The sequence below is a fragment of the Pelodiscus sinensis genome, chromosome 29 (assembly GCF_052426305.1).
Source record: "Pelodiscus sinensis isolate ZL-2025 chromosome 29, ASM5242630v1, whole genome shotgun sequence".
Classification (NCBI taxonomy): domain Eukaryota; kingdom Metazoa; phylum Chordata; order Testudines; family Trionychidae; genus Pelodiscus; species Pelodiscus sinensis.
In genome coordinates, this window is record NC_143080.1 from 1,219,673 (window position 1) to 1,244,221 (window position 24,549).

The following is a 24,549-nucleotide window of genomic DNA, read 5'->3' on the forward strand; positions in this document are numbered from 1 at the left end:
CTGTGGGAGATGGACCATTTCCCCCCATGTCTATTGCGATGCTGTGACAACAGTTTCGACCAGCAGGGGGCAGCCTGAGGCCCGCGGGTTGCAATGCAGCCCATCAGGGTTCTGTGTGTGACCTGCGACCACTGCCCACGCATGGGGCTGCCAGATTCTGCTGGTTTCCAGCCGTGTCGTTTGTTTCCTACGGTTGTTACTAAAGTGACATGCACGTGAAGCCAGGGCAGGTGGAGTGAGGTGCAGGCTAATTGGACCCAGAACTGACGGTGAGAGCCGGGCGCTCCCTCTGCAGCCAGTCACAGTGCTGCTCCGGTTCAACCTGCACATTCTAGGGATGCAAGCGCAGTGGGAAAAACTGCCCTGTCCCGGGAGAGTGTCTGAGTAACGACAATCCTGCGGGCCACTGAGAATGAGGACGGACACTCCTGCTGCCCAGCACAAGCCTCGGTTGCCTATAGCTGGCTAAGAGATTGGTATCGACGTTTCCCTTCCCACTTTTGTCCATCGTGTCTAGACGGTAACCTCTCTTGGGCAGGGACTGTCTGTGACGGGGTGCCTGGCACATCGAGGCCCTGAGCCAGCTCCCTTCTAAGGCCACATGCAAGGACTAACACGTCCCAAAAGCTGAACACGGGGACCTGTGAACCCTCCACTTGTCTGAGTTGGTTTTGTTTTCCAAGGTTCCCCGACCCGTGCAGAGGACGGGCTCGAAGGCCCCTGTGCCGGATCACGGAGCAGCACGGAGCCTTGTGCGAAGCAGAGGGGGCGTGGGCGCAGGAAAGAACGGCTGAGCTGAGTGCCCGTCTCTTTCTCCCCGTTTGGTGGAAGCTCAGCTGTGCGCTGCTGGGTCTGATCCCAGGGCCTGGCCAATTTCTGCAGCATGTGACCGCACGGTTCCCCTGCAGGCTGTAGCTACAGTAGCAAAGCACACGCCCAGAGGGGCTGGTGGCGGGTCCTTCCCAGTGGGAACCAGCGGAGTCCTGCAGGCCCATGGGGCACCTCAGACCCACACGTCACTGCTGGCCTAGTTGGCCAAGCTGCGGCTCCGTGTGAGGGTGTGGCGTGAGCATGAAGCTCTGTGGCAGACAGGAATGCTGCTGGGAGGGGGGAGATTGCACGCGCGTGTGAAATGCTTGTGTAAGCTGGTGGGTTTCCATACTCTCAGGGCCTGTGTGTTGGCTTCTAGGCCTGGATTTCAGTTGTGACTCTGCCACTGAGTTGCTGGGAGCCCTTGGGCCTGTCCCCTTGCAGGACTCGCTGTACACAAACCCGTCCCCAGGTGGTGCTGTGATCGAGAGGCGGCGCAGGCTAGAGGGGTCGAAGAAAGCACAAGCAACTGGCAGCAGCGAAAGGAGCCCCCGCACCTCCACCCCAGAGTCGGCAGCTGGTTTGTATCTCACAGACTGGGCGGAATGGGATTGGCATGGCTACAGGCCTCCCTCCCCCCCCCCCCCCGAGGATTCTCCACATACAGACAAAGCCACCTGTTTCCCCAGGGACAGCGGGGGCCGGAGACACATTCCAGCTGGCTCCCGTTTAACCCGCTCGATGCCACGGCCCTGCGAGGGGCAGGAGCCAGGTAGGTTATCTCTGGCGAGCGGAGTCGCACACCAACGCCCTGCCCGGCAACCGTGGGCAGAGCTCCTGCGCCTCCGGCCGTGGGCACCTCGGAGGGGCTCATGTCGGCTGCGGCCTCGTGGGAGAAGGACACGGCTGAACTGGCCACGCGCTGGCCGTGGGGCACTCCGGCCGTGGGCACCTCGGAGGGGCTCATGTCGGCTGCGGCCTCGTGGGAGAAGGACACGGCTGAACTGGCCACGCGCTGGCCGTGGGGCACTCCGGCCGTGTTAGCAGGAGAGTCACTGAGTCGTCGCTTTGTCGCGAGCCCCCGACGCTGGACACTCGTGCCGGGGCCCTGCGCCCATTTCAGACTCTGACCTGACGTCCAGCTGCTGGGCTCAGGGCCCCCGGGGACGCATCCCATGATCCTTTGGGCCAGTTCCCAGGAGCGCTCCAAGAGATGCCGGTCGCGCTCGGTGCAGGGTCCTCGGGGGGCTGAGCGAGCCCCCTGCAGGGACAGGCCCTGGCTGGGCTGTGAGCAGAGTGTCTGTCCCAAAGACACGGGCAGGGCTTCCTGCGGAGGCCCCCACGCGCCGGGGGCAGGCCCAGGCACGAGCAACGTTGCGTCCCTCCAACCAGGGGCCTGCACCACCCGTTTCCGCCAGCGCGGGGACTTCCCCTCTGGCGGGGCTGGTGGCAGGGACCTGGCGGGGCTGGTGGCTGACGGGCTGGGGCCTGGCGGGGCTGGTGGCTGGGACCTGGCGGAGCTGGTGGCTGACGGGCTGGGGCCTACTCCCAAGTGCGCCCATCCGCTGGGGGAGGGCAGACGCCGCCTACGGCACCTGCCCCGGGATCATGAGCCCGGCTGGGCTCCGCTACCCCACGCACAGGCCCTGCAGGTGTGGGCCGAGGCAGGGCAGAAGGGGGAGCTGTGATGGAAGCAGCTGACGGAGCCGGGGGGCAGCTCCCTGGGGCACCCCGTGGCACAGGAGACCGTCTGGCCGCAGGTGCCCTGTCCGGCGGAGGCGAGCTGCCGATCTTATCTCCCCCCGAGACTCTCCCCAGTCGCCAAGCCCCGCTTTGCCGGGAGGGGATCAAAGAGCCGCCGGTGCTGACACGGCCTTGGGGCAGAGAACCTGAGCCCCTGCCCCATTGTGGGAGGGGAAACCTTAGCCGGGGAGGAGATGGCTGGGGGGAAGGAGGCCCAGGAAGGAGCTGGCAAGGGGGTGTAATTTTGTAACCCGAGCGCCTTTCCTTTCACGCCGGACAAAGGGGGCGAGCGCTCCAGCGGGTCCGGCCCCCTCCAGTGGCGCGGAGCAGCCGGCCCGCTTGTGCGCTAGGGCCGCGACCCGACCCGGCTGCTTCCCCTGTCTGCCCTCGCACACACACACACAGACGCAGACACACACGCAGACACACACACAGATACAGAGACTGACACACACACACACACACACACACACACACACAGACACACACACACAGAGACAGATACAGATAGACAGAGAGACACACACACACACACAAAGACACACACAAACACAGAGACAGACACACACACACACACAGACACACACACACAGATACAGAGACAGAGATACAGAGACAGACACACACACAGAGACAGACACACACACAGAGACAGATAGACAGACAGACACACACAGACAGACACACACACAGAGACGCAGACACACACGCAGACACACACACACAGATACAGAGACTGACAGACACACACACACACACACAGACACACACACACAGAGACAGATACAGATAGACAGAGAGACACACACACACACACACACAGAGACACACACACAAAGACACACACACAAACACAGAGACAGACAGACACACACACACACAGATAGACACACACACACAGAGATACAGAGACAGAGATACAGAGACAGACACACACACAGAGACAGACACACAGACAGATACAGATAGACAGACAGACACACACAGACAGACACACACACACAGAGACAGACAGACACACACAGATACACACACACACACCCTAGCTGACAAAACAATTTCCATCCACAGTGGTCAGAAAGTACAGAAGGACGAAGCAAGCGACATGCTGCCTGAGAAACCCTCAGTGCGTGATTTAAGGAGCTGGACTGTGGATATTTGCTGTGATGTTGCTCCAGCCGAACAAATCGCTGCTGAACGACCAGGGGCGGGCGTAGAGCTGACACGGGTTCCCCGACCACCCTCTGCCCGGGCACGCGCCCCTTGGAGCAAGCATTGGGGCTAACCCAGCTGAGATGCCGAGGGAGGCCCCGGCTGCTCTCTGCCAGTGGGCACAGTGACCACACCCGGCGCAGGCCCCGCTGGCCTGGCGAGCGGCGGGTGACACGTGGGGCCATCGTTGTGGGAGATGGGGGGTTACCGCGTGAGCGCCAAGCGAGACCCGGGGGGCCTGTTGGCTGGGTGGGATTAAAGGCTCAGGCATGAGCCGAGCAAAGGAAACGAGAATCCAGTCGGCTTCTAGCATCTGCTGGAAATGGACAGGCGCATTCGTGGCCTGGGGGGGCAGCGGAGGCTCCGTGTGGGCGCCGTCCCCAGGAAACACCTTCGACGCAGATTTTAAACTAAGGCCCTGCCGCCTCGCGCCGTAAATTCAGACGCTGGCAGGCTAGACCTGGGGCTGGCACATGCCTGGGACACGGCTTCATCCCCGCTGAAATGGCTCTGCCCCGGGTCCCGTGTGCTGCTCGGAGCTCTGGCCGGCGCTGCCAGACATCTGGGTCCCCTCTGGAGGAGGCAGGGCCGCAGAACAGGAGTAGGAAGCGGCAGGGGGTGGACATTAAGACCCAGCGGTGCCCCACATTTTCGGGAGCCCCACGCAGATGCCTATTGTGTGTATGGGTAAGGACGGCCAGAACCTCGTTGGGAGGACACAAAGGACGCCCCTTTGGGCAGTGTCCCCTGGAGGCAGAGCCCAGAATCTACCCCCAGGTCTTGGGGTGGGACCGAGGAGGGTCCTCAGGAATGCATGGCTGGCTGGCTCAGTGGGTGGAGCATGTTGTCTAGGGCCCAGCTGGGCTGAGAGGGCCGGAGGTGACTGGGGTCCCTGGGGTTTGTCTGGCTTAGCGGGAGGAGGGGAGTCCGGGGCTGGCTAGCGGCTGGGGAGGGTGGATGGCCCGAGGCAGCGAGCAAGAGGAAACCAGAGATGCGGACGAGAGGGGCAGCGCGGAGCTGGCCCAGCAGAGCAGGGGGGAGCTGGCGCCCTGGGAGAACCCACCTCCCCGCGAGCCGCCGAGCGGGCGGAGGCAGCGCTGGGTCCTCGGCCACGGGGGCCACACGGGGACACAGTGCCTGGGGGGAGAGGGCAGCCGAGGCTTGCGCAGGGCTCGGGAGGGGGCAGTAGGAAGAGCCGAGGCCTGCGGGGAAGCTGCTACCAAAACCCAGCGCCGAGTGGCCGGGCGGGGGGGACGCGCTGGAGGGGAGGCAGCGAGTCGAGACTAAATGAGGGCAATTAAATAAAAACAAGCCACCTGGAGACTCCCCGGCTCCTCCTGCGCCCTCTGCTTGCCCTGGCGTCGCCGCGCCGGCTCGCTCGGGGCCTGGGCCTGCCCCCTCGGCTCCTGCGGCAGGCGGCCGCCTGGGCGGATGCAGCCGGAATCGGGCTGCCTGGACCTTGGGCGAGTCCCTTCCCCCCGCAGACAGCGGGCGCCGGGGGGCGGTGACAGTCGGCACGTGCAGCGCCCGGCGCGACAGAAGGGTCAGCGTGGTCGGCCCTTGCAGGCACGAGGAGATTCACGACCCCACAGCGTGTCCCCTCTTCTCTTGGCTCTGCGCTTCCTCCTCTCCCGCTTCCCGGCTCCCGCTGCGTCTCCCCCGCCCCCTTTTTCAGCTTCACCCCTGCCCCCCAGCATTGCGCACGGCCCCCCCAGCAGAGCCTGGCCTAAGGGGGGGTCTGATTTGCTTTAGAGATCCCACCAATTCCCCTCTCACCTAATCCCGCCCCCAGCTCTCCGGTGCCTTGGTAGCCCCATCTCCTGACCGCCTGCCGGGATCTGCCTCCTGCCCCCTTCCACATGCAGTGGGTGTTGGGGTGGGTGGCTGTGGGGCCTGTTACGTTAATCACAGAGCGCATTTGAACCACAATCTCAACACACAATGGGCCCAGTTAGTGGGCTGGGGGGTTGCTGTTCGGTTTGGTGCTGAACGCCGCAAAGCAAACCCATGTGGCTGGAAAGGCTTTTCCTGGGACTTTGGCCTTGGCTCACTCGTGCACGGCCCGGCCTTTGCACTGGGGTGTAAAACGAGGGTGTTTCAAGGGAAGCGGTTCGCTCGCCCCTCGCGATAGCTGCCCTGTCAGCCCGCCCAGTGTCCATTCAGAGCGGGGAGCGCAGCCAACGGTTGCATGATGAGACACGTCTTGGGTTTTGGAGTGCACTTTCAAATTCCTGCTCTGCCACAGGCATCTTGGGTGACCTCTGGCAAATCACTTACTCCCCCACACTGTAAATAGAGGATTCATATCTGTCTGAGCTGCCCCTCGCGTCTCACAGTAGCTGACTGCGTCGCCTTCTTTAACAGATTCAGCCTCACACCATGCAGGTGGGAAACCGAGGCCCGGAGAGGCTACGTAACCTGGCCACATTCTCACGGGCCTTGGAGCAAGGCCAGGACCCCAGCCGATGTCTCCCAAGGCCAGGCAGCCCCCGAACCTCTGGGCTGTCCTTCCCAGGCTGGCGCCACGAGGATCAACGCGCCATCGGCGGTGACTTGCTCAGATGCTGCCGGGCAGCGGGGGAGTGGAGAGGGGGGTTCGGTGCAGGCCGTTCGAGGGCAAAGGCAGATCCCTGGTCACTCCCAGCAACATTCGGACGGTCCTGCAGAGTCACTGTGGGCAGCCGGCTCTGCCCCTCTCTCTGCCCCACGGGGGCCAGGTGCGGGGCTGATCAAAGGGAGCCGAGGCTTTGTGCCGCAGAGCGAGTTCCTGCATTTTGATTATCCTGGCAAGAGTCCATCGCTCTCTGGGAGCTGGCTGGGGGAGGGGCGCCGGCCCAGATGTGCTGGAGTGGGGGGGGGGGGCAGCGTCTCCTGGGCTGGGCCTGGCAGAGAAGGACGACGACCCCTTTAAAGACAAAATACTCCAGGTGGGTAGTCGACAGGGGGGCAGGGTTAAGGGCGCGTCTGTCGCTAAAACCAGCAGAGAGAAGCTTTGCCCTTCCCCTGAACTAATGATTCCTTGTGATTCCTTAATGCCTGTTGGCTCAGTGCTTTGAGCACATGGACAGGTGAAACCTCCCAGCGCCCCCTCCCCTTGGGGCAGGGAGTGGTTTGTGAGCTGGCCTTCCTCCACAGCCAATTGCTAGATTAGATAATGGAGATTGCCTGTCTCCTAGAACTGGAAAGGACCTTTGTCATGGAGTCCAGTCTGCTGCCTTCACATCAGGACCAAGTACCATCCCTGATGAATTTTTGCCCCAAATCCCTAAATGGCCTCTGCAAGGATTGAACTCACAACCCTGGGTTTAGCAGGCCAGTGCTCAAACCACTGAGCTATCCCTCCCCCTCCTTCACACCCTCCTTCCCCCTCTGTGACTTCCTGTAAGGGGGCAGCCCTCACCTCCCGCGAGTGCCCCCCCGGCCGAGTGTGTGAGCCTGCCCCCCCCCCCTTCGGTTTAAAAGCCTCTCCAGTGTCTCGGTGACCTCTGCCGTGTCTCTCTGAGTCTGCTCCCTCAGGCTGCTCCCCAGAGAGTCGTGTCCCCAGGGTTTCTCCTCCTGGCAGCAGCATCCTCTCCCTTATCTCAGGCTTTACCTCCGAGTCCCAGCCTAGCCCATCAGTCTCCAATGAGCCCTCCACTCGGCACTATCCGTGGTGCTGCCGTCCCCTCAGCCAGCCGGTCTCCCGTTCTGCCCACCTTCAGGTCTCCAGAGCTACTGGCCCACTCTGGTCCTGCAGCTCCTTTTATAGGGCCTGCTTGGCCCCTAGTGGCTGAGTCCTTGCAGCCACTCTAGCCTCCTGGAGGACTTCTCTATGGCCTCTCTGGGATGGGGCAGGGCAGGACCACAAGGTCTCCAGCAGGGGCCTCAGGGCCCGATCCACCCCCTCATACTTCCTCGTGGCCACACAGGGACACAGCGAGTCTCAGCACCTTGGACGACCGGGCTCAAACTAGCGTGGCAAAAACAGCCGTGTGGAAAACCAGAAGGCCTTTCCCTCCTCTCTGCCTAGGCTCTGTGCCCCTGTCTGAACCCGTGCACCACACAGCCATTGTTGAGCACAACGACTTGAACCCCAGTCTGCTGACACGGCCTCGGAGACGCCCTACCCCGGGCTGCTGCTGGCTGCGTGCAGGTACCCACAGGCCGGAGCCCCGGTTCCCGCCAGGGCCAGACGGAGCGTTGATCATCACGTGGCAAAGGCAAGGGATGCAGGAGCATTTCTGAGCCGAGGTGCTGAGCGCCTGACGTCCGCTGCCGCTGCGGGTGTGCCGCACGCTTGAGAACCCTGGGTCTGTCTGAGCAGCCTGGCCGGGTGGGCGGAATCACTGACAAGGCCGGGAGATCCACTTCTGAGAACAGAGGCCCCCGTGGCTACGTGTCGCCTAACGCTGGCTGGCTGGTGGCAACTGCTCAGGGTGTTCCTGTGCCAGCTCCGTGGCTCAGCCCATGCTCCGGGGGAGCGCTGCAGAGGGAGAGAGCGGAGGGCGTTCGCCATGGAGCCGGCTGCCCCTCCCGCAGGAGTCACGGAGGGGAAACAGCCCGTCCCCACAATTTCTGCAGTGCAAAGCGCCCGAGTCGGTGACACCGAAACACGGTGCGAATCCGTGTCCGCTTGGCTGACTTGTCCACTGTCGGCAGACAGGCTCCTGGGCTAGATGGACCTTTGGTCTGACCCAGTACGGCCGTTCTTATGTCTTGTTTCAAAAAACCAAACCCACCCCAAAAAACGGTTCCCCTTTTAGTTTGGAAATTTCCTTCCATTTTATTTCATTTCTTTTTTAAAGAAAAGTTTGACGTGCAAAGGGAATGGTTTTGTTCCACCTGGTCCGATGCCTTTCCAGCTTACTCCGTTTGCTGAAGATGTAAGAAAACGATTTGTTTGGGGTCAGGCAGATGCTAATTTTTTATTTGTATTTTTTGACCTGCCTGTGACCCCCAAAATTCAGTTATTTCCACCTCCCTACTCAGAAGTAACCTGAACCTGACCGAGGGGCAGGGCGCACATCTGGGGTGAGTTTTACCCACTCTCTGCCAGGCCTTGGGGCTCTCTGCTTCTAACGTGACATACGCTGCTCCCTCCCAGGCCGGGCTGTGTGGGATTGCTTTGGCTGTGAGATCTACAGCGCCAATGGCGGGGTTTGGCGCTCGGGGGCAGGGATTAATCGTCTCCCTGTCGGGTCTGTACGTGCCTCGCACGAGGCAGCCCTGGTCTTTGGCCGAGCTGCCCGAGTGTTAGCGCAGACCAGCTCGCCCAGGCAAGGCGCACACAGGTTGCACTTTGCCCTTCTGCACGGGGTCTGTTCATTTTCCCTGCAGGCCTTGCATGGCCCTGCCGCCTCCCTCCCCTGCTCCGCTCCAGAGATCTGCTCACGCCATGTTGTCCATCACCTTCGCCTCCCCTTACTGCACCCGCTGCAGCCTGGGCGCACTCTGTACCCGTGTCCTGCAGCTGTGCTGGCCGGAGGTGCCAGGGTAAAACCCAGCCCCGGAGCCAGCGCCCGCCCAAAGGGGGGAGTGTGGGGAGAGGTGGGGGATGCGCCCTCAGAGCTCTGTCCTCTCCCTCTCGCACGGTGGGAGGGGCTGGACCCCCAAGAGACCCACCCAGTGCCCCATGGAAAGGGACGTGCACTCGGCCGCATGCTAAAGCCTCTTTCTCCGGCCCTGCCCGGCTGGCCTGGCAGCCCTTGGCCAAACTGGGCGTTTGTCCCAATCGCTCTCGTCTCATCTCTGGGCAAGAGCAAAGGGAACCCGGGCCGGTTTGGCCAGGGAAGCGGGGTGCAAGCCCTGGGGGGGATGCAGAGACTGTTGGGGGGGAGGGGCGGCAATGCCAGCCGGCCCTGCTAGGCCCATTGTGCACGGCAGAGCGAGGTGGCCGGGGCCCCTCACCGTGGAGCCCTGAGCTCCCGGAACAGCGTCAGGCCCGGCGGGTTTTGCCCGGGGAGTTCCTGGCCGCCCCTTCTCCAGCTTCCAGCGGGCGGCCGGAGGGTGAGAGGAGGGAGCGGGCCGCTCTCTCCCTGCTGGTCCCCCCGCTCCTGGGTTTCCTGGGCCCGGGGGGCTCGCACTTGGCACGCGGCGCGCCCGGCTTTGCGCTCTGGGAACGCGCGCGCTGCTGCGCATCTGGCAGGCAGATTGCACCCGGGGCGGGGAGCAGGGGGGCTGCTCGGCGCCAGCCTCTGCCCCCCGCGCCCCTCCGGCCACAGGGGCGTGGCCTTGGGCTACCAGGGGGGCGGGCGCGGCCCGGCCAGCGCCAAAGGGCCAGGGACCGGGCCAGACGCTGCGGCGAGAGCCGGGGGTGCGGGCGCGCTGCGCCTTGGCCAGAGGTCCCGAAGCCGCCTCGTCCGCCTGCCTCACCGCGGGCCCGGGCTCTGGGAGCCCCGCTGGGTTCGAGACACCCCCGCGGCCAGTGTCCAGCCCTCACGCCTGGCCAAGGGCCCGCGTCCGCCTTAAGGCGCAGGAACCCGCCTCGCCCTTTCCAGGCAGCTCGTTGGAAATGGCGCTTCGGGCCTGACCCCGGCGCCCGGACATTTGGGGCTGAAGGTTTCACAGAAGCAACGTGCGTGGGGCTTGCCCGGGTCAGGGCCCCTCCTTCCCCTTCCCCTGCCCCTGGCCCTGGCTAAGGCTGCAGAGGTAATTAGCCCTCATCACCCGCCTGCCTGCGCCCCCTCAGCAATGGAGTCTAATTCTCCAAGCAGCCCCCCCCCGTAGAGACTTGTAGGCCCAGAGTGGGCTAAGTGAGGTGCCCAGTGTCACTGGGGAGTCAGTAGCTGAGCTGGGAATTAGACCCAGGTCTCTCGACTCCCAGGCCAGCCATCCACTAACGGTCTAGGCTGTCTGCTATGTTCTTGGGGGGCCCAGTCACCCTGCTGCCGTCCCCTCCCCGCTGTGCCGCTGGGCGTAGGCTGTGACCTTTGCTTCTGGTGCGGGGGCGGCGCTGGGCACAGGGACTTGGCCAATAGGGTGGGTGCCGATGGCAACGCAGGGGGTTGATGCCATGAGCAGACTTAAGGGGCATGACCAAGGACAAAGCAGCGAAGAGGTGGCATCCTGGCCTCGTGAAATCAAAGGGGAGCTGGGACAGTGACAACGCCGGGCTGTGGGGTTTGCGCTGGTGGGGGCAGGTGGCACCGACTGAACCTCTCCAACCCGGCACTCTCTGGTCCAGCAACATCCGTGGTCCGGCAGGGTGTTACTGAGCCAAATGCCCACTTAGCAGGGGCCAAATTTCCTTCAGTCCCATCAAGTTTGTTTACAGCCCCCCGGCCTGGCTCTCAAGGGTCTGTGCTGTTGTTCAGCTCTAATTGACCCTCACGTTTTCTAGGAGTCCAGCGAGCCATGGCCGTGCGGGCGGTTGGGCAAATTCTCTGGTTCGGCGCCGGGCAGGGCCCAAGGGTGCCGGACGAGAGAGGTTTGTCCGGTAGGAGGGATCTGGCGCATGAGTGGGAGAGGCTGGGGACACAGCGTTTAGCGGCGGGGTGCAGGGGCAGACCACGTGATGTAGGGGTGCAGGCGGGCACTGGCCACCAGGAATCGCCGACAGAAATCAGATCTCATTTGTAGCCTGGAATTCCGAGCTGGGGGGTGGAACATGGGGGGGTCTCAAGAGAGTGGGGGGAGGGGTCTGGTGGCGATTTGTTTGAGGCAAGGGGGGGCTGATCAGCGAATAACAGCGTCAGTTAAGGGGCCATCAGTCGCCTGACGCTGGGGCTCATTACAGCACATGTGCGGCAGAGCCGGGGGCCCGCGTCTCGCTCTTCGGGGAGCAGTAAACAGCAGAAAGGAAGTTGTCCGGCCCGCTTCCCCAGCCCCTGTCACCACTGCACGGCGAGCCTCTGGCTCCTTTCCAGGCCTGAGTGCTAATATTTTTCCTCCTGCAATAGCCATAAATTGGGTTTGTTTCCCAGCGGAATGGGGGGCAGGTTACCCAGCCGTTCCCACGCTTGAAGGCCACCTTGCTGAGTCCCGCCTCTCCCCCACTCAGGGCTCTGCATCTGGGGAAGAGATGCTGGATGTGGGGCTGCTGTGAGCCCCCCTTGGACCTTTGCCGTTGGGATCTTCACCTTTTGAGTCGGGGCACAGGAAATGGAGAGCCCAGCCCACGCACCCCCCAGCGCTTCAAGACTTCTGGGAGCCGGGCCCCTTGGAAATGCCTTAGAAACCCGGGTCACAGCAGCGGCCTATGGGGCCCGGCTCCCTCGTGAAACGGCAGGAGCCCCCAAGCCTGAAACCTGGGGGGAGGGATCTTTGCTCAGCTGCTGAGGCTGCTCAGACTCTGTCCGATGAGCCCCCGAGAGAAAAGTCTGCGTTAAAGATTCCTCCGCCCTGCGGCTTTTATTGAGGGTGGGACCCCAGGACACAGCTGACGCTCCCAGGACAGCCTCTCTCCAAACAACAAAGACCAGAATTTATTCTTCTGATATTTTTAAGGTTAAAAATCAAGCGGAGGGAGGGAGGAAGAAAAACAAATGGGCCTCCTTCAAAGACTCACTTAAATCCCCCTTTCTTCTATTAAACATGGGGAAAGAGCACAGTTCCCACTACTTAAAATCATTGGAGGGCCACCTTTAACTAATTTAGCCCAAGAGCACCATCATCACCTTAGCAGGGACACTGAGGCACAGACTGCCAAGGCAACTTGGCAGAGTAAATTTGGAGGTAAAATCGCCATTAGAATCCAGGTGCTCCCAGTTCACGAAGCCTGAAAAGCCTCATGACTGTCAGTGTTGCCTCTAATCGTTTCCATCCATGGGCGATTTTTTTTCCATCCGTGTGTGGAATATTTTTTTATGTGCACCAGGGCATGTGCACCACTGGTAGAAGCAACAAAACTGAGCTGTGGGTGCTCTGCTGCTCAGCTGGGCAGCATCTGAATCGCTCCTGAGTGGCTGCACAAGCGCCCAGCTTACAGGAGTGCAGATCACAGGCCAAGCAATAACACCAGCAGGCACATACTCCCAGTCCCAAGTTCTAGTGTGACACACACATGTGGACACAAGCCTGCACACACACGTTGTATGACCCACCAGTGCCCTCACACGTGTGTGCTGACAAACACTATTACAAGATCACGTGTCAACAAAGGCAAAACAATCTCACACAAAATGCAGCCAAGACACATCAGCGCTGTATGCTGTTTATTCATGGCTGAAAATTACACACAGATAATGGCCCACACAAGCACAAGTTCATTCACGGACATACAAACACAACCTGTTGATGCTGACACAACCACGTCAGCCAGCCACCCGAACTCCCCGGCATGCCGCTGACACTGAGCCCGGCAAAAGCCAGGGACTAATCGGCTGTTTCTGATACAGGAATATTTATTCAGTCAGAATTTGTAATCGATCGGCATTTCTCGTCTCACAGAGAAACCCGAGGGATAACAACAGGTAGTAACAAGAGGAACGTGCTGTCTTTGTACAACAAAACATTATAAAACGCAACAAAAAATCTCCACGATCATTAACTTTGGCTTATTTTTTCCTCGTTATTTTTGACTCGCACCAGGAACGGGAGGCGTCCTTACCCTCTGCGCTGCATGAGCCCTTCTGCTTGGGATGCACCGAGGGGCTTTTCCCACAAGGCAGCTAGGACCTGAGACCTGAGCACTCTGCTCGGGAGGTACGAGCGTGAGTTTTGCTCCCGGCTGCACACACTGTGTAGTACCCGGTTAAAGGAAAAGGGGACTGGAAACTGGGTTAATTCAAGGGGTGCGAAGCCCAACTCTCCCCCTGCTTCAATCCCATCTGTAGCAGTTTCGTGGTTCCGGTAAATGCAACACGCCAGCCCCCACGGCAGCACAGGCTCTGCGGCAGCGCTTCCTGTACCGAGGGGAGGGGTTCTAACCCGCCTCTCCGCGGGGCAGGCGCTAGACCCAGGGAAGGCGATTACTGACCCGCCGTCTGCACGGAGAGTTAGGCCGCGGGAGCTGCAGCTGCCGTAGCCGAGTCGATTTTAACGTCAGAGCGCAGCCCAGGCCTCGGCGAGGCCCCGTGGCGGGACGGGGGGTTGGTTTTGAAATGGATTTGAAGGAAGCCAGTGCACGGTCCGGGTGCAGACAGGACGCAGGGCGTTGGGCATCTCTGGGATTTGCACCAGGGCGGCTGGGCCGGTGGGTTTGGCATTGCAGCTTCGGGGAACCGGCTCTTCCTGGGGACGGGTCGTTGCTCCTTGTCTACAGAGAGATTTGCACGGAGGCGGGCTCCCCAGGGCTTAAGAAGTCATCCTCCACTGAGCCACGGCTGCCCTGGCGTGTCCACCCCCAGCTCCTGCATGGGTCCCTGGGCCGGGGCAGGCAGAGGGCGAGATGGAGGCTGCTTCTCTGGCTGAATCCCTCCTAGCAAAGGGCCCGGCCTCCCATGCCCGTTGGTACGGCCACGCTGCATGGAACCAGTCTCTGCCTTCCCCTGCCTGCCACAGAGCCACGGCCCCCATGGCCTGACTCCGCTCCTCTTCCCAGCCCTTTCCTGATCCCGTGCACTTAACGCCCCTCTTCCCCTGGAGACCCCAGCCTTCCACGCCCCCCGCCTGCTGCCAGGCCTGCCGGATCCTTCCTCCTTCCCGCACCTTGCTCCCAACACCCCTGAGTCCTCCCTTGTTCTGGGGGGGGGCAGGCCCTCCCTGCACAGCTGCCGTGAGCCCCCGGGGTCCCTGCAAACGACCTTCGCTGGCTTGCCGGGGATTCTGGCAGGCAGCTGGGCCATTATGTGAAGCTGCTCTTGCAAGGGACAAGCGTGAATGAGAGCCTGGCTGTAAATGAACCCTTTCACCCAGCCCGGAAGGAACTCGGTGTTTCTCCTCCATGGCTCGTCAGGATTTATGGGCCGTGAGTTATCTGGGGATCTGTGATTAACGAGGCCTCTTTTCTGTTGTCGGCTTTGAGGCATCACAGTTCACATAATATAATCGAGTCCCTCTTTGTGGTGCTGGGTGACTTCTTGTGTAAGAAGGCAGATGAACATTAACTCAGAGTATTCCTTAGGCAGCGGAACATCTAAATCGCTCTTCATAGCAAAGGGCCTCTGGAGTTCTTCCATAAATGTCCTTTCATATTTTACACCAGTAATTTAGTCTCCCTGGATCTGTGTTTCCCATCTGTAAAATGGGAATAGCACGGTCCTGGCTTACAGAGTGGGGATGATCAGATACAATGGTGACAGACATTCCTCCATTGACTGTCCGCGGGTACGTTGCAAATCCCCATCCCAACCCCCAACAGAATCCGGTTTTCATGCCAATTTCCCACGTGCTTAAAACACGGAAACAACACAAACTACTGGAGCTGGTTGAAAATCTTCAGATAAAAGTTTTGTTCTGATGTTTTGTGCAAGGAATGTTAAAAAACAAACAAACCCGCAGAGTATTTTCATTTCATTCCAATTCAAATAAAAATGTTCCCTTCTCATGCTAATTTTCAATTTGTTAAAACCGAAACACAAATGGTCCTCTCAAATGAATATTTGTGTTCGGAAATTTCCCTTTGAAAAATAAAATAAAATGATATTAAAAACAAAATCTTCCTGTGATAAATTTCATTTTTGATGAAACCCTAATTCTCTGGTGGGAACAAAATGATTTAAAGAAACAAAACCCTTCAACCAGCCCTACAGAACTGAACCGAGGCTGCATTTCATTTTCAGAGTTCTCTGCGAGGCATTTTTGGCTGACACACAACACAAGTATGTTGCAGCTAGAATGTCCCCTCATAAAAGGCAACTCAAAAATTAAAGCTGTTACTTCACATACAATATCTAAGCACCACTGAGTCCCTGTGAAGAATCCCTGATCTCTTACATCCTGCTTCCGTTTCCGCATACAAAAAGGAGCATTAAGGTCTCGAGTGACATTTGAAAGCCCTTGTCTGTGTTGCTAATAACATCATTGATTATGAAAGATACAATTTCTCTGACTCAACTGGACTTTTTTATTGTTTCATCACTTGTTGATATTTCTCTCCGTTTGACCTAGACGGCTAAGCTGCCTGTTTTGTGTCTAATGCATTAGCCCAGCACATTGAGCCAAGATTTTTGCAACTGGGTATACCTGAAAGGGGCCTGATTTTCAGAAAATGTCCAGCACCCGCCCTCTGAAAATCAGCCCTTTTCCAGGTGTCTTCACTTGAGTACCTGAAGTCACTGGTGACTTTTAAAAACCTTGGCCATTGTGTTTACATTTCTAAAACCAAAGCAGGAAGGTTTGGATCGAATCCCTCCTTTTTCCATTGTCTTTTTTTGGTGGGTTTTTTGCTTAATATATCTGGGACATTTCTACGCACATCAAGTTTTCTAAAACTTAAAAAAATATAACACTACACAGGTAAAACTTTTCAGAAGCAGAGGCCAAAACGATCCTCTCCTAAAGCCGTATTTTGACAACCAATTATGTGGCCAGATTTTCAGAGGTGCTCGTCTCACACTGACCTCATAGGGAGCTGCTGAGCCCTGAATCGTAAATCAGGCTATTGAATTGCCTGTCTTCCTAGGGCCACGGGGGTGGCATTTTCCAAAGCACTTTAAGGGACAGAGGAGTCCTGCAGCACGTTAGAGACTAACCGATTTATTTGGGCACAAGCTTTTGTGGGCAACGACCAAATGCTTGTGCCCTGATAAATTGGCTCACCCCTAGGGGCAAATCTACACTAGGAAATTATTTCGAAATAACGGAACGTGACTTAATAACTCCCGATTTTACAAAATCGAAACAGCGTGTCCCAACTACGGGAAGCCTTGAGATCACTCCGAGGCAGGCTCTATTACTATGGACCCTCTGCCCCGACGCAGAGCCCCAGGGAGCATGGGGGAGTGATTAGTTCCAATTATTCTGGGGAGTCGTTATTTCAAATTAGCGTCCTCCCCCGAGGAAAGGAGAAGTGCAGATTTCGAAATAAGAAGCCCCTTCTTTTGAAAGAACGGGCTTGGTCGTGTGGACGCGCCGCTTACACATTCGACCGCAGGGGGGTTATTTCGAAATAACGCCCTTGTGGAGAGCCGGGCTAAGGTGCCACAAGTTTTGCAGACACAGACTAACATGCCCACCCCTCTGGGAGCTCACGGGACTTGTACCCCCAGAGTAATGGAAGGTTGAAGGGAGCTGAGCTCTTCTGTCAATTCCATTCTAGAAAACCAACTCTTAGCAGACCCCCCCCTTCCTTTACAGCATAATGGGCAGCGCTTTCCAAAGCACCGACGAGAGTCAAGTACTCCACTTCCACTGACTTCCAGTGGGGCGTGGGAGCCGTCTCACAGCCGTGGGCACCTCGGAACGTTTCAGCCTGTCCCTTTAAAAAGGCCCGAGGTTCCACCCTGGATCTCTCTGCTTTGGTCAGTTACGTAGGGCCTTCCGCCTCAGCACGTCCTCCTCCAGGAGAGAACGTGTGCGAAAGCCCATTGCCCTCCCCTTCGTCTCCAGGCCGGGATCGTCACAAAACCCCTGAACTCAACCCGCCACGCAGGGACACAGGCAAACGGAGCGTTGCCACGCCAGGCAGGCCAGGCAGGCCCCAGGGGCTGAAAGGCACCAAGTATAACACGGTTCGTGCGGGAACGGGTGGCCCCCGACGCCGTGCTAAGGCAGCGTTGAACCGAAGCCTCGAGGAGCAAACCAAGGTCTCCTTCATTTCAGCATCGGGATCCACTTAGCAGGGGTCAAACCGGACAGTGGCATTTACAATTCTTAGTTCTCTCAGTCGGGGTCCCCCTTCCTCATTCAATACCAAGGGATCTGGCCGAGCGGGGGGCACGCCGCAGCTCTGGAGTGAGGTGATAACTACACGGCCAGCCATCCTCCGCTGAGGGAGGCCTGCCTCTCCGATTTCCCTCTGCAGGGACAAGGTCAGCACCGCTGGAGCCTGTTGGAATCAGAGCCCGTAGACATCCTCTCCTGGGGACACGCTGTCTCGGGGTCGGCAGGAAGCGGCCAGACCAGAGGTGTAAAAGGCAGCAGGGTGAGGGGAGTGTGTCTCCTCCCAGTTCCGCGACATTTCTTCATTAGCTTCCAGCCAACAGAGATCTGCAAGGGCCGGGTCAGCTTGTAGAACCGGAGACATTGGGAGCCCGATGTTTCCTTGTGCTCAGTAGCACAGCTGGCCGGCCATGTTCCAAAGAAACTTTTTTGCCCATTGGAAAAGGCTGAGTCTTGGAAACAGAAACCCCTTTTTTGCAGATAAGTTTTGACAAAGTTTTCTACTCAGCATACGGGGAGGGCGGGTTTCAAAACTCGTCTTTCATTTTGACATTTTCCAAATGAAAAATCACAGTTGTCCAGTTTACAGTGACTTTTCTCATAGACATTAAGCTAACTGTAGTATCCACCCCCTCACAAGCCCTTAAAAGTGCTCGACGTTACAAGAAAATGCTTCAGAATGATTGAAATAAAAGGTTTGGCCCTGGACTGAACTTTTTTTGCTGGATTTTTCAATGTGCAAAAAACCGCTGCCTGTTGGACTTTTCTTCTCAATTTGGGACGAGAATATTTTTCAATAGCTCGAAACCTTTCCTGGGATGGGGAAATCGTTCCCAAGCAAACCCACGAATGACCTCCCATCTCCGTCTTCTGATGCTCGCGGGTCTGACCAGACGTTGAAGTCACGTTTTCTCTGCAGTTGGGCTGATTTCAACAGGTCCCACGTTCTACAGTCACGTTCACATTTTGTATTTTCCTCGCTCCACGGTCTTGGTAACTTACAAGTTCTTCCTCCTTGACGCCTCAGGGGGGAGGGGGGACACCTCGTCTGTAGCTGCTGGACCCCCCGCCCCCCGCAGTGGCGTGGTCTGCAGACACTGGCCTGCTGCGGTGCAGGACACTCCCACCCACATCTGGAGTGACGCAGGATTCCCAGCACTGTCCGGTGTCGCATTATGGCTCCTGCAAAGTCATTCCCGTTCTCCTGCCGGCCACAGCGGGAGTCCGAGGGGTTCAGGTCAAACTTCCACTCGGGCAAGGGGGCGGGAACTCGCAAAGCAGGGCGAGCTGCAGGGCTGGGAGGCGTCTGCTGAGGGAACTGGGCAGGGAACTGGGCATAGCTCCCTCGGCTTCCTGCTGGCGGGGGGCTGATACGGGAGCCCTTCCGGTGAAGGACGGGAGGTTCCTTCGAGTCACCCTGGAGCCTTCTAAGAAAGGGGGCCCTGTGGGCACTTGCCTGCCAGCGACCCTGGGCTGCCCCTCGCCTAGAAAACATCCCTGGTGCGCCCGGATCCTGCAGCGGGTGGCCGTGGCCGTCTTCCGAGTCGGTGCTTTCAAGCATCCTCTTCCAAGGAGGAACCGCTAGGGAGGGCCAGGCCCCTTGCTCAGGCAGAAGCCCAGCCCAGCTTTCTCCCGAGCCCCCGTCCACCGCGGGGAACCCCCGTGGAAAACACTCCCCCGCCCCTTGTGCCTTTAGAGACGTTGCCGCGGCTGCCACACGACTCCCTGGGTCTTCGCGTCGCCGAGGGGCCTTTCCGGTTCGGCAGAGGCGCAGCCAACGCCGCGAAGGCAGCCGGGCCCAGGGCGCACGTCCAAATCCCTCCCCCCGAGCCTCGTGCCCAGCACCTCAGCTCCTACGGCAAGGAGTGTGGCCAAGAGCCGAGCGCTGACGGGGCGAGGAGGAGGCAGCGCGGCCGTCGGCCCAGGTGTTCGTAAAATCAAGACTCGGCTTCCTGGGACGGAGCGGCTGGGGCGGTCCAGGCTCCCCGCGGAGGCTGCTCTCCACGCTTTGGCTGGCTCGCCCCCCGGAAGGCCCCCGTCGGTGTGTCTGGCTTGAGGAAGGGCGAGGCACGGCAGCCGCGGCGTGATGGGCGAGGACTGGTCTCGACGGGCTTCGTCCCACCTCGTGAGCGCTTTGCGGTCCTCACCCAGCGCCAGGCAGCTCTGACGAGGGGGCGTCCGCCAGGAGAGCGCGGGGCCTGTTGACCGCTGAGCCCCACGGTGGGCAAGCCGGGTTTCCCCCTAAGTAACTAGACTGGTGCTTTCCTGCGTCAGGCAGCCCGGCTGCTCCTGGCCCAGGCGAACTCTTCCAGGCCTGGGGATGGCGCGTCCCGCGGGGGCGAATGGGCCACGCTCTGCAGCACACGCTGGGCACGTCACAATTCACAGTGTAGATTGCGCCTGCTAGAAACCAAGCCCCCCCCGCCCGCGCCAACCCCCCCAGCAGAGGGACAATGGGTGTTTCTACCAACAGACCCCCCCTTTGCTCCTTCTAATTTATACCCCTCCGCCCCCCCATCCCACTCAATAACATCTTCAGTCCAACGTTAGTCACGAGCTGCAGCCCGTTCTCAGCCGGGTCGTCCTGCCTGGCTGGGCAGGTGCAATCCAAAGGGGGAGCGAAGGGGCAAACAGAAGGGGGGGCAGAGGAAGCTCTTGGGGGGCGAGGCAGACAAAGAACGAATGGGGGGAGAGAGACCTGAGAGCGCAAACGCGGCCGTTGTTCAGCCACCGGAGACGAGCCGTGGGGCGCGTGGGGGCGGGGCCCGAGGGGCGCGTGGGGCACTCCCACGCCGTCGCGCTCCTCGGCCCCACTGGGACTGAAGGGGCCATGGCCCGTCCGCCCTGCCAGCCCCCCGCTGAGCGTGGGCGGCCGTGGCGAGGCGGGTGGCAATTGGGACAATACTGGAAAGACGAGGTCGGTGCCTACGGGATTGTTCGTACATGGCGGGGCCCCGCGGCGGGGGCCCCCGGTTCCTTCACTTCTCGCGGGGGGGCGGCAGGGGGTGCCCCTCCCCCCTCACACCGGCGACGTCGCGGTCGACTCGCTGTACAGACTCTCCACGATGTCCCCCCGCTGGATGCGGCGCAGGGCGGAGAACAGGGCGTCCATGGTGGCGCTGTCCTTGCTGGCCCAGTCGGCGAGCAGGGCGCGGACGGGGCACGCCTCCTGCCGGAAGGAGTCTATGTGATCCTCCCTGTAGCCCAGCTCCCCCGCCAGGTGCCGCCAGGTGTCCTCCGGGGAGCTGGTCAGCAGCTTCTCCACCTCCTCCTGCTTGGGCGGCGGCAGGCTGGCGTAGGGGTGCCCCTCGCCTTTCAGGGCTGCGCGGGAGGGGCAGGAGCAAAGCAGGGTCACTAGGTGGCGGGGCGAGAGGGGGCGCAAGGCGCAGACAGCCCCAGAATCGGGGGGGGGCAGTGCTTCCCAAGGCAGGGGCGTCATTTCCCCAGTCCGGGCCCAGAGAACCCCAGGGGGGCAGAGCCCTCGGGAGGCACCGTGTCCAGCCCCCGGCCCGAAGCAGGACCAGCCCTGACTCAGCCATCCCGGCCGGGACTTAAACACCTCGAGGGATGGAGATTCCCCCCTCCCTCGGGAACCATCCCCGTGCCTCATCCCCCATCCTAACCTCCAGCCTAGATCCCCCGCTGCAGAGAAATTCTTGTGCCCCCCAATAGCCCTTGTAGCATCACCCCACTGATCCAGTCCTGGGCTCCCCACTGTCCCCAGCCCCTGGCCAGCCACTCCCCCCAATCCTGACCCACCTCTCTGTCATGTCTGACCCTCCCAGCTCCTCCAGCCTGGAACCGCAGCCCCCTCTGCATCCCCCCTGCGCTCTGCCCGCGCCCGGCTGGGGGCCTTACCCTGCACCTGCGCGGTCTGCGTCTGCGGCTGCTGGTCGTGGAGGCTCTGGCTGTCCACGGAGATCCCGCTGTCGCTGTGCAGCTTCTCCCCCTCCGGCGAGGGGGTCTGGTTCACGGGGCGGTTGTTGGCGCCCTGTTTGTTCTGCTTGCAGCTGTTCCACCTGCGGAAGGGACCCGCGAAGAGGAGTGAAACAGCCGGTCCAGCCGCCTCCGGAGTTTACCGTCACTCAGCCCAGGGCCTCCTCCCCCCGCCCCGCCCCACCGGGCCCAGTCTGCCTTAGGAATGCCGACCCCAGGGCACCGTGGCACAAAGCCAGACCCGATGCCCTTAGAGCGCCAGGCTCCACCATCCTGCTTACGCGGCGGAGCCGTCACACCGAGGCCTGGACCGAGATCTGCAGGGTGCTAGGCGCTGCACAAACTCAGCACTGCCCCTTGCTGGCTGAGTCGGAACTGGGCCAGGTTCGTCTCCGCTACAGCGGCACAGCTCCCGTGCGGCAGACACTTGCTATGGAAGGGGGGGTGTTTCGCCTTCGACATAATGAACCCACCTCTCCGAGCCATCGGTCTATCTACATCTGCCGGGGGGTCCGGTCTCCTGCACTACGTCGCACGGGGCGCAAATTGTCGCCCCGACTCTGAGTGACGTAGCTAAGTTGACCTAAGTTTTAAGTGGAGACCAGGCTTAACTCTTCCACCAAAATCAGTCGTGGCCCGGAGGTGCGTGTGGCCCCCGCGCCGGCTGTGAGCCCACTGCGATCAGGAAGGAAGGGTTCAGTTTGCTCCTAGCGTTAGCCAGGATGACTCAAAAGATTTAAGCCAGAATTAGTCCTTGGGGCCGACTCGCGGCTTTTCTCCCCCGAACTCACCGGCAGGGCCTGGAGTTCCCTGTCAACGCAAACTTCCCTTTAACCAGACATGTATTTTGTTTTTAAATGGGGGATGAGAACCGGCCTGCCGGCATGTCTCTGTGCTCAGGCAGGCCTGTGTGCACACAGCTATTAGGTACCGCTCAGCAGGTGAACACGGCTTCGTATCTCAGGCTGTGTCTAGACTACATGCCTCTGTCGGCGGAGCCATGTAGATTAGACAGATCGGCAAAGGCAAATGAAGCCGCGATTTAAATGATTGCGGCTTCATTTAAATTTACATGGCTGCCGCGCTGAGCCGACAAACAGCTGATCAGGTGTTTGTCCGCTCAGCGCACTAGTCTGGACGCTCCCCTGCCGACATCAAAGCCCTTTGTCGGCAGCCCCGTTATTCCTCGTGGGATGAGGTTTACCGGGGCTGCCGACAAAGGGCTTTGATGTCGGCAGGGGAGCGTCCAGACTAGCGCGCTGAACTGACAAACACCTGATCAGCTGTTTGTCGGCTCAGCGCGGCAGCCATGTAAATGTAAATGAAGCCGCGATCATTTAAATCGCGGCTTCATTTGCCTTTGCCAAAACAACAAATCTACATGGCTCCGTTGACGGAGCCATGTAGTCTAGACGTACCCTTAGAGACGAACGTTAACGCGGAGCTGTGTTAGGTTCACACTTGGCCACTAACGTCAAGGGCAGCACCAGTATCCCACAGAGCGAGACACGACATTTAACGTTGGCAAATATGAATCCGGTCAAAATCAAGGGCCAGGAGCTCTGGGAGGGTGTGGCGTTGTGGCGTTGTGGCGTGGCACGGATTGCTTTGTTCAGAACCAGGACACACGGGATCAGGCCTGCTGGCCGAGGGGGGCAAAAGGGACAGTTGACTCAGGGCCCAGCAATTTAAAAAGGATCCGAGGCTTCAGGCCACCACCTCGGCAACCAGACCCTTTAAATTGCTGCTGTAGCCCCGCATGGTTTGGTCAGTGGTGCTGGGGGGTGTCCGGAGCAGGCTAGCCCCGAGTCCTGCCTCTTCTTCCAAGGCTCCACCCCTTTGGGGGCGGAGCTGAGTCCTCCCCCCTGCATCTGACGCGTCTAGCGCCAGCCCTGTACAGGGAGGGGCACACCGTGGTAGCAGGACAAAAAGATAAAAAGGTGAATTTTAGCTGCCTGCTTTTCACTTGCAATGGGTCTACCACCAAAATAGCTAACGGGGGTTGTAATCTGAGAAGCAAACCTACTGTGTGAAGTGCTCATGGTGCAAGAAACAGCTTCCTGGAGAGAGTGGAATGGAAACCTCCTTTTCTACTTGTCTTTGGACGCTGAGGCTGGTCCTGGGGGTGTGCAAGCACGCTCCCTTGCAGGCCTGTGACTCTGGTTTAGTCTCTTGGCTGCTCGTTAGTAATGCCCGTGCGTGTCCGTCGGATGAAAGGGCTACATTGTGAACCATGCTCCAGCTGCGATTTTGCGGGCGCCTGTCCATGCATGTCCGGCTGGGCACGCACGCATGTGAAGGCATGTGTTTATGTGCTTGGCGTGCACATGGAAATTCCTGTGAACCGGCGTGTGGGGGTGTGCACGTGAATCACTGCACCAAGCAAAGTGCATGGCCCCGGGGGTCTGTGTGCGCGCACATGCAAGTGAATGTGAATGCAGTGACTCAGTGCCGGGGGGGGAGTATGCGTGGCCCCATGCGGTGCGCCAGTGTGAACACGCTTGGGGGACCTAAGGGAATGCCTCGCGGGGGAGGGTCGCGGGGGGGCTGATCCGTGGCACCTCTACTGGGATCGCCCAAGTCAAGGGGAGCTTCCTGGGCAGCAAATTCAGCCTCCTCCCGAGCAAGGGCCGGGCCGAGGGATTATTTCCAGCGTGTGGGCACGTGGAAACGTCACAGCCCTTGGAGCAAACGCTGAGCCAGCTGCAGCCTGCATTGGCTCCAGGTGCAAATCCCAGCGAAACGGAGAGAGGGAGCCAGGAGCAGGAAGTTTGGGGATTACGATCACGGCCAGGGCCTATTTGAAATCTTCTAAAAGCCCCTCCCCAACCTTATGGGAGGGACACTGGACCCATGTTCAACTGATTGCTTGGGACAAATAATGACTAAAGGATCAAGGAGTGCGGGCTAGAGGTTCAAAATAAGGGAGCCGGATGGGGACACCAAGCAGAGAACCCCGGACAGCGCCCACTGCTCCTCAAAGCTGTCGATGGAGCCAGTGGACGCCGCCCAGAGGAACTCTGCCCGGATTCGTGACACGAGGGAGGAACGGAAATAGGCCCCACAGTCGCAGAGAACCCCCTCGTCTAGCATCCTCCTCCTGCTATTAAAGATGGCAGCTTTCGCTAAGGCCAGGAGGAGGTTGACGAGGAGGTCTCGCGACTTTCG

The 24,549-nt window shown here is 59.7% G+C and overlaps 1 protein-coding gene and 1 long non-coding RNA gene across 4 annotated transcripts in view; both read right to left on the minus strand.

Moving 5' to 3' along the window:
* Nucleotides 1–4,453: 4,453 nt before the first annotated feature.
* LOC142820986 (uncharacterized) lies at nt 4,454–8,363 on the minus strand. The gene is made up of 2 exons (XR_012898027.2): nt 7,358–8,363; nt 4,454–6,670 (listed from the first exon to the last, which is right to left on the minus strand). It is a non-coding gene; the product is annotated as an uncharacterized LOC142820986 (long non-coding RNA).
* Nucleotides 8,364–12,881: 4,518 nt separating this feature from the next.
* Nucleotides 12,882–24,549, minus strand: part of NGFR (nerve growth factor receptor) — a 46,921-nt gene continuing 35,253 nt past the window's right edge. For all 3 annotated transcript variants that reach the window (XM_075911716.2, XM_075911714.2, XM_075911717.2), the window contains exons 5-6: nt 21,304–21,464; nt 12,882–20,766 (exon numbers count right to left, since the gene is read on the minus strand). In XM_075911716.2, the coding sequence (XP_075767831.2) occupies nt 20,465–20,766; nt 21,304–21,464 (463 nt within the window). In that variant the 3' untranslated portion in view covers nt 12,882–20,464. The remainder of the gene's footprint in view (nt 20,767–21,303; nt 21,465–24,549) is intronic.